Below are 9,247 nucleotides of genomic sequence, written 5' to 3'. Positions count from 1 at the left end.
CTCAGCGAGTGCCCTGCACACAAAACCATCTTCATGTACTAAGAAAGGGATCAACATCACTGGAAGAGGAGAGTCCACAGCTGCTCCCTTGAGGGAGGAGGGCAGAAAACCTTTGCCTTTACCTCCAGGCTCCCCCTGACTTCCACATCTCCCTGTGTCACTAAACCAACACCACTGCTGTCCCTGCTCCAACAATAATAAATGGCCTCGTCCTCGGCTTGGACCCCAGTGATGGTTAACGTGGCTGTGGAGCCAGATAAGGAACCAGAGAATCGTGAAGGGATGTCTGAGGGTCTCTGGTTGCTGTTGTAGATCACGTTGACAGGGGCACTGCCAGGAATCTTCTGCTGGTACCAGCCATATTCGTTGTAGCTACCCCCAGTGCAGTTGATCTGCACGGTGTCTCCCAGGTTCGCCAACTTTGAGGCCAGCTGATTAATGACTGCCTGGAGATGGAGAGAAGAGAGGCGAGAAAATGGGACTCAGCTCCCAGCTCCCATCTCCCAGCTGTGATCAGGCAGAGGGGCAGGAACCTGCCTCACCCACACAGATCTACTTAGCTTTTGGGGACAAGGACAGGAAGCCTCCATTTCTAGCTGTGCTGTGCCCCTCATGTCCCCATTGCTCTGTGTCACTATACCAGCACTAGCACTGCTGTTGTGCCTTCCAGAGCCATAGACAGACTCATCCTCAGCTTGGATCCCAGTGTTGGGGTCCCAAGTACCCAGACATCTGCTGGGTAAGCAACTCAGCCAGGCACGAGCAGCCGAAACGGTTCCTACCATGCTTTGCGGACAATTTTCTGACGCAGGTGGTGGAGGAGCCAACGAGGTGTGGGGTGCTCCTGGACCTTGTTCGTACAAACAGGGATGGCCTTGCTAGGGATGTGAAGGCTGGGGGCAGCTTGGGATGCAGCAACCGTGAGATGGTGCAGTTCCAGATGGAACTAGGCAAAGGAAGTAAGGCTAAAAGCAGGATTGCTACCCTGGACTTCTGAAGAGCCAACTTCAGCCTCTTCCGGGACCTGCTTGGGAGTATCTCATGGGATAGGCTGCTAGAAGGCAAGGGTGCTTGTGAGAGCTGGGCTACATTTAGGCAGCACTTCTTCCATGCTCAGGATCGGTGCATCCCGAGGAATAGGAAATCGGGGAAGGGGAGCAGGAAACCCGCATGGATGAGCAAGGAGCTCATCAGTAAGATCAAAAGGAAGAGGATGGTCTATGAAATGTGGAAAAAGGGCCTGTCCTCTGGGGAGGATTACAGATGTGTTGTCAGGGCCTGCAGGGACGCGACGAGGAAGGCTAAAGCCCACCTAGAGATGAGGCTTGCAAAAGAGATAAAGGATAAGAAGAAAGGTTTTTTCAAGTATGTAAACAGCAGGAGGAAGACTAGGGATAATGTGGGTCCCTTGCTGAATGAGGGGGATGTCCTGGTCACGGGAGACACTGAGAAGGCAGAGATACTGAATGCTTTCTTTGCTTCAGTCTTTGCTTCAAGGACACTCCCCCAGGACTCCTCGCCCCTGGCAATAGGACAAAGGGTCTGGGAAATGGAGGGCTCCCCCCTGGTGGATGTGGGAGTGGTTCGGGAGTGTCTGAGTGGGTTCAACACACACAAATCCATGGGTCCCGATGGGATGCATCCACGTGTGCTAAGGGAGCTGGCAGATGTGATTGCCGAACTGCTCTCTATCATCTTTGAAAGGTCCTGGAGAACAGGAGAGGTGCCTGAAGACTGGAGGATAGCCAATGTCACTCTGGTCTTCAAGAGGGGCAGGAAGGGGGATCCGGGAAACTACAGGCCAGTCAGTCTCACCTCTGTCCCTGGAAAGGCATTGGAGCAGCTTGTTCGGGGTGCCGTCTCCAAGCAATTGGAAGAGAAGAAGGTTATGAGGAGTAGTCAGCATGGATTCACCAAGGGGAAGTCGGGCTCAACCAAACTCGTTGCCTTCTGTGATGGCATCACCAGCTGGGTAGATGGGGGGAGAGCGGTGGATGTCATCTTCCTTGACTTTAGCAAAGCTTTCGATACTGTCTCCCATGACATCCTGATAGCAAAGCTGAGAAAGTGTGGGATAGAGGAGGGGACGGCAAGGTGGGTTGAGAACTGGCTGACTGAGCTCAGAGGGTGGTAATTGGAGGAGCAGAGTCTGTCTGGAGGCCTTTGACTAGCGGTGTTCCCCAGGGGTCATTGCTGGGTCTGGTCTTGTTCAGCATCTCCATCGATGACCTTGATGAAGGAATAGTGTCTGCCCTCAGCAAGTACGCCGATGGCACAAAGCTGGGAGGAGTGGCTGACACGCCAGAAGGCTGTGCTGCCATTCAGCGAGACCTGGACCGGCTGGAGAGATGGGCAGGAAGAAACCAAATGAGATTTAATAAGAGCAAGTGTAGAGTCCTGCACCTGGGAAGGAACAGCCCGAAGTATCAGTACAGGCTGGGGGACGACCTGCTGGAGAGGAGCTCTGAGGAGAAGGACCTGGGGGTCCTGGTGGACGACAGGTTGACCATGAGCCAGCACTGTGCCCTTGTGGCCAAGAGGGCCAACGGGATCCTGGCGTGCATTAGAAGGAGCGTGGCCAGCAGGTGAAGGGAGGTGATCCCTCTACTCTGCCCTGGTCAGGCCTCACCTGGAGTACTGTGTCCAGTTCTGGGCTCCCCGGTACAAGGAAGACAGGGATCTCCTGGAAAGAGTCCAGCGGAGGGCCACAAAGATGATACGGGGCCTGGAGCATCTTCCCTATGAAGAAAGGCTGAGAGACCTGGGTCTGTTCATCCTGGAGAAGAGAAGACTGAGAGGGGATCTCCTCAGTGTATATAAATATCTGAGGGGTGGGGGACAGAAGGATGTAGCCAACCTCTTCTCAGTGGTTTGTGGGGATGGGACAAGGGGCAATGTCTGCAAGTTAGAGCACAGGAAGTTCCGCACTGACATGCGAAAGAACTTCTTCACGGTGAGGGTGATGGAGCATTGGAACAGGCTGCCTAGGGAGATTGTGGAGGCTCCTTCTCTGGAGATATTCAAGGCCTGTCTGGACGCCTACCTGAGCAGCCAGCTCTGAGGAACCTGCTTTGGCAGGGGGGTTGGACCCGATGATCTTTCGAGGACCCTTCGAACCCCTACAGTTCTGTGATTCTATTCTGTGATTCTGTGATGGTTAACGTGCCCACGGAGCCAGATGCGGAACCAGAGAATCGTGAAGGGATGCCCGAGGGTCTCTTGTTGTTGTAGTAGATCACGGTGACAGGGGCAGTGCCAGGGGTCTTCTGCTGGTACCAGCCATAGTTGCTGCTACTCCCGGAGCAGGTGATCTGCACGGTGCCTCCCGGGTTCACCGACTTTGAGGCCGGCTGAGTCAGCGCTGCCTGGACCAGGGAACCTGGAGAGGGAGAGGAGAGAGGGGAGAAAATGGGGCTCAGCAAGTGCCCCACACGCACAGCCCTCACCCCACATTAGCAGGACAAACACAAACCTGGAGGCTCTTACGACGCCGAGGCAGTGACAGCCCTGAACACTGAGCCAATGGCTAGAGCCCCACAGCCTTGCAAGGACATCTGCCAGAAAAAGGAATGCTGAATACCACAAACAGTGGAGAAGGGATTGGGCCTGAACCATGTTGGGCCTGAGGGGATTGGGCCTGAAGGGATTGGGCCTGAACCAGCTGCAGACACCTCCCCAGGGCACTGGGGCATGAAAGGAAGGAAACTCACAGCTGTGGTCATGCCGAGGGACCAGGAAGCCGTCTCAGCCCCACAGGGCTGCTGAACACTGGGGGACAAGTGAAGAAAGCCTCCATTTCTAGATGTGGTCAGTCTCTCACTTACACATTGCTCTGTGTCACTATACCATCACTAGCACTGCTGTCGTGGCTCCCACAGTAATAGACGGCCTCGTCCTCGGCTTGGACCCGACCCCAGTGATTGTTAACATGACTGTGGAGCCAGAAGCAGAACCACTGAATTGCGAAAAGATGCCAGAGGGTCTCTGGTTGTTCTGGTAGATCACGGTGACAGGACCAGTGCCAGGGGTCTTCCGCTGGTACCAGCCATAATTGCAGCCACTGCTAGCCCTGGAGAAGGTGATCTGCACGGTGTCTCCCAGGTTCACTAACTTTGAGTCCAGCCACACATCTCTGCAGCTTGTCCCATGCACACAGGCATCACCGGTGCCTGAACCAGACCACTGGGCAACCAAAGGGTTGAGGCAGGAGCTCTCCCTGTCTGCCCAGGGCATGCCCGGGTCTCCCCAGGTGCCCAACGCGCACGCACCCAGCCACGTGCACTGCAGGCAGCTGTGCAGCTGCAGGGCCCTGGGCAACACTCAGCCTGGGCGAGCTGAAATGCAGCAAAGCCCGGGGACATGGTGGACAAGGGGAAGGGGAACAGGAAAGAAGGGAGACCCCCACACCCGGTGACATGGCCCTGCCTAGCTGAGAGGAAGGGGGAGACTAAACCAACCTCTTTGACATGCAGGATCTCTCTGCCCAGTCAGCATCACCTCATCATAACCACTGCTGCTGTCGTAGCTCCCACAGTAATAGACGGCCTCGTCCTCGGCTTGGACCCCAGTGATGGTTAACGTGGACACGGAGCCAGATGTGGAAGCAGAGAATCGAGAAGGGGTGCCCGAGGGTCTCTGGTTGTTGTTGTAGATGACGGTGACAGGGCCAGTGCCAGGGGTCTTCTGCTGGTACCAGCCATAGTAGCTGCTGCTACCCCCGGAGCAGGTGATCTGCACAGTGCCTCCCGGGTTCACCGACTTCGAGGCCGGCTGAGTCAGCGCTGCCTGGACCAGGGAACCTGGAGAGGGAGAGGAGAGAGGGGAGAAAACGGGGTCAGTGAGTGCCCCACACGCACAGCCCTCAGCACGCAGCAGCCCAAAGGGCCTGGCCGGGCGCAGCGAGTGTGTCCAGGGCACCTGAGGTGTGGGCGAGCACCGCGAGGAGGAGAGGGGCGCAGGCCATGGCGAGATCCCACCAGCTGCGCTTCCCCACGCCGACGGGGCTGTGCCGTGGACCCCGACTCCCTCTTAAAGCCCCGCCCGGCCGCAGCACGGCCCCTCCATGCAAATGCAGCCCCGCGCTCTCGGCCACATCCCGCTCCTCGCTCCCCTCCTCCCCGCCCGGCCCCTCCACCGCAGGCACAGGGGGGTTGTCCCCGGCCTCGTGCTGGGGACACGTGGCAGCACCCAGGCCCAGAAGTGGAGCACATGGAGCCCCCGCCCCAGCTCCTGTGGCTACGAGGCCAAACAGCCGGGGAGAGCTGGAATGGAGGGGCGAAGGGGACCATACGGTGAGGAGACGGTGCCCGTGCTGGGCTGGAAGGACTAATCCTTGCCAGAAAACTGCCATGGGGAGCTTCCACAGGGTCTGATGGCACCAAACTGGGCTCTGCCATGGGGAAAGCCTGTGCCAGGGGGCTGGGAAAGGGCCGCAGCAGAGCCCCTGCTTGCCTGCTTCCTAGCTCCTCATCTGGTTGTTATCTGCCACCCCAGAGCCCCGGGCAGCTTGACATGCAGAAGGCAAGGGCAGCAGCATGTGGGGCAGGGAGTGGGGCTGTTAGCAAATGCAGATCTCCCCCAGGGCTGCAGGGTGCTTGGTGCTGCTCTGCCCATCCCTCCCACAGTGTACCAAGGTCCTGGGAACAGGGCTGGGGACAGGACTGCACTTGTGCCTCTCTAACTTCCCCCACAGATCCCTTATCCCTCTGCCCCAGCAGGCTCACAGGAATGCAGCAAATGTCCCTACACAGGACATTCAGGAACCGGTGATGTGCAGGAGCCCTCAGCCTCAGACCCAGAGGTAGTGCTGGGGTTAGGGAGCAGGATGAGGACAGGAGCAGGGTCCTGGGCAGTCCTTTTGGCCCTGGGGACGTGGCTGGGGCAGGGACCAGGGCCAGGGGCTGCCCAGGTCCCCCAGGGGCAGGCTGGAGATCCTGCACAGACCCAGCATGAGCCCAAAGCTGTGGCACTGGGCAAACACAGCCAGTGCTGCAGCAGCTCAGGGGTCTGTCCTTGTGGGGCACGATGGAGCACAAAACAGCCAGCCCTGAGCTGCCCCTGCAGCCTCATACAGCATCCACACAAAACATCCCCTGTCATGGTCTGAAGGTGAAGCTTTGACCTGGCTCTTTAGTGATCAACACATTGTGGTCTCTTGGTGCTTTCTGCAGGCTGAGTCCCTGCAGTGATGCCCCAGGGCAGTGGCTGTAGCCAGGCAGGGAGGCAGCCATCAGGGCCCCGGGATCAGCCTGGGAGCACCGGGGTACCTGGGCCCTGCAGTTTGGGGCAGGGATGGGTCTGCTGGGACCATCCCATCCCTGAGGTATGGGTGCAACCTTGGGGTTCTGCAGGAGGGCAGAGCAGAGAGACCAGGTATAACCACTTGCAGCACAGAGCTGCAAGGGCAGCAATGAGACGGGGACCTGCGCCACCATCTGAGGAGACAGCAGGGAGCCAGCTGCTCCAGCGATGGCAGGAGGTTTTTGTATCACTTCCCCATTGCTCTGTGTCACTGTGACAATTTAGTACTGCCATCCCAGCTAGCACAGTAATACACAGCCTCGTCCTCGGCTTGGACCCCAGTGATGGTTAACGTGTTTGTGGAGCCAGACAAGGAACCAGAGAATCGTGAAGGGATGCCCGAGGGTCTCTTGTCGTTGCTATAGATCATGGTGACAGGGCCAGTGCCAGGGGTCTTCTGCTGGTACCAGCCATACCAATATTTGCCATTACTATCAGCGCTACCCCCAGAGCAGGTGATCTGCACGGTTCCTCCCAGGTTCACCGACTTCAGGCCGACTGAGTCAGTGCTGCCTGGACCAGGGAACCTGGAGAGGGAGAGGAGAGAGGGAAGAAAACGGGGTCAGCGAGTGCCCCACACGCACAGCCCTCAGCGCGCAGCAGCCCAAAGGGCCCGGCCGGGCGCAGCGAGTGTGTCCAGGGCACCTGAGGTGTGGGCGAGCACCGCGAGGAGGAGAGGGGCCCAGGCCATGGCGAGATCCCACCAGCTGCGCGTCCCCACGCCGATGGGGCTGTGCCGCGGACCCTGACTCCCTCTTAAACCACCGCCCGGCCGTAGCACGGCCCCTCCACACAGCCCCGGCCCCACGGTCTCTGGCAGCCCATACTGAAAGCTACCCCCAGAGCCACACATCTCTGCAGCTTGTCCCATGCACACAGGCATCACCAGTGCCTGAACCAGACCACTGGGCAACCAAAGGGCTAAGGCAGGAGCTCTCCCTGTCTGCCCAGGGCATGCCCGGGTCTCCCCAGGTGCCCCACGCGCACGCACCCAGCCACGTGCACTGCAGGCAGCTGTGCAGCTGCAGGGCCCTGGGCAACACTCAGCCTGGGCGAGCTGAAATGCAGCAAAGCCCGGGGACATGGTGGACAAGGGGAAGGGGAACAGGAAAGAAGGGAGACTCCCACACCCGGTGACATGGCCCTGCCTAGCTGAGAGGAAGGGGGAGACTAAACCAACCTCTTTGACATGCAGGATCTCTCTGCCCAGTCAGCATCACCTCGTCATAACCACTGCTGCTGTCGAAGCTCCCACAGTAATAGACGGCCTCGTCCTCGGCTTGGACCCCAGTGATGGTTAACGTGTTTGTGGTGCCAGATGTGGAAGCAGAGAATCGGGAAGGGATGCCCGAGGGTCTCTGGTTGTTGCTATAGATCACGGTGACAGGGACATTTCCAGGGGTCTTCTGCTGGTACCAACCATAATAATATTTGCCATCACTGGCAGCGCTAGCCCCAGAGCAGGTGATCTGCACGGTGCCTCCCACGATCACTGACTTCGAGGCTGGCTGAGTTAGTGCAGCATGGACCAGGGAACCTGGAAAGGGAGAAGAGAGAGGGGAGAAAATGGGGCTCAGTGAGTGCCGCACACGCACAGCCCTCAACCCACAGTAGCGGGACAACACGGAAACCTAGAGATTCCTACAACAGCGAGGGACTGACAGCCCTGAACACTGACCCATGAGCAGAGCCCCACAGCCTTGCAAATACACCAGCCAGAACCACGAATGCTGAGTATCACTGCTCAGACCTGCTCACTCAGCCCTGAAGGAGAAGGGCAAAAAGCCTCCATTTTAACCTGTGGGCTGTCCTTTACTTCCACCTTGCTCTGTGTCCCTGTACCAGCACTAGCACTGCTGTCCTCACTCCCACAGTAATAGACGGCCTCGTCCTCGGCTTGGACCCCAGTGATGGTTAATGTGGCTGTGGAGCCAGATTTGGAACCAGAGAATCGAGAAGGGATGCCCGAGGGTCTGTTGCTATTGGCATAGATCACGGTGACAGGGGCACTGCCAGGGGTCTTCTGCTGGAACCAGCCATAACTGTAACTCCCATAGGAGCTGCCACCCCCGGAGCAGGTGATCTGCACGGTGCCTCCTGGGTTCACCGACTTCGAGGCCGGATGAGTCACCGCTGCCTGGACCAGGGAACCTGGAGAGGGAGAGGAGAGAGGGCAGAAAACGGGGTCAGTGAGTGCCCCACATGCACAGCCCTCAGCACGCAGCAGTGGAACGAGGCCAGGGCCCCATTGCCCAAAGGGCCCGGGCGGGCGCAGCGAGTGTGTCCAGGGCACCTGAGGTGTGGGCGAGCACCGTGAGGAGGAGAGGGGCCCAGGCCATGGCGAGATCCCACCAGCTGCGCGTCCCCACGCCGACGGGGCTGTGCCGCGGACCCCGACTCCCTCTTAAACCCCCGCCCGGCCGCAGCACTGCCCCTCCACACAGCCCCGGCCCCACGGTCTCTGGCAGCCCCTGCCCCAGCGCTCCCCCTGCCCTGGGGGAGCTGGATGTGGTACTTAGGGACGTGGTTCAGTGGGTGACATTGGTGGTATGGGGACGTTGGTTGCTGCTGAGGTGCTCTCCAACCACAACCACTCGCTGATTCTCTGCACATCTGCCCTCGGTGAGCCCCAGCCGAGCCTCCCAGCAGGGCTGAGGGCTGGCAGCAGTGCTTTGCCCCCTGCCTGGCCGCAGGAGCTGCCTTCTCCTCCACGGGGCTCCCCGTGGGGCTCTGCATTAAGCCAGGCCCTGGCCCCGCACTGCAGCAGCGCCTCCTGCCCACCACAGGACTCGCACAGCACCGTGAGGGGACCCCGGGGCCCTTGTCCCCTGCTGGCAGCTGCAGGAGACCGAGGAGGAGAAACACAACGGTTAGAGATCAGCCAAAGACCCCTCACCGACACCGTGCAGGCTCACACGATCCAAGACACAAACCCACCCGTCTGCAC

At 59.0% G+C, this 9,247-nt stretch overlaps 1 gene segment (V, D, J or C); it reads right to left on the bottom strand.

The window, feature by feature from the left end:
* Positions 1-3,820: 3,820 nt before the first annotated feature.
* On the bottom strand, positions 3,821-4,998 carry LOC137841380 (Ig lambda chain V-1 region-like). The segment is given in 3 exon segments: positions 3,821-3,955; positions 4,498-4,799; positions 4,918-4,998. Coding segments are annotated over 3 exon segments (483 nt in total).
* Between the last annotated feature and the right edge of the window lie 4,249 nt (positions 4,999-9,247).

This window comes from Anas acuta, chromosome 17 (assembly GCF_963932015.1).
Source record: "Anas acuta chromosome 17, bAnaAcu1.1, whole genome shotgun sequence".
In the NCBI taxonomy this organism is placed as follows: domain Eukaryota; kingdom Metazoa; phylum Chordata; class Aves; order Anseriformes; family Anatidae; genus Anas; species Anas acuta.
The sequence above is the reverse complement of the archived record's forward strand: the minus strand, read 5'-3'. Positions and strand labels throughout refer to the sequence as shown.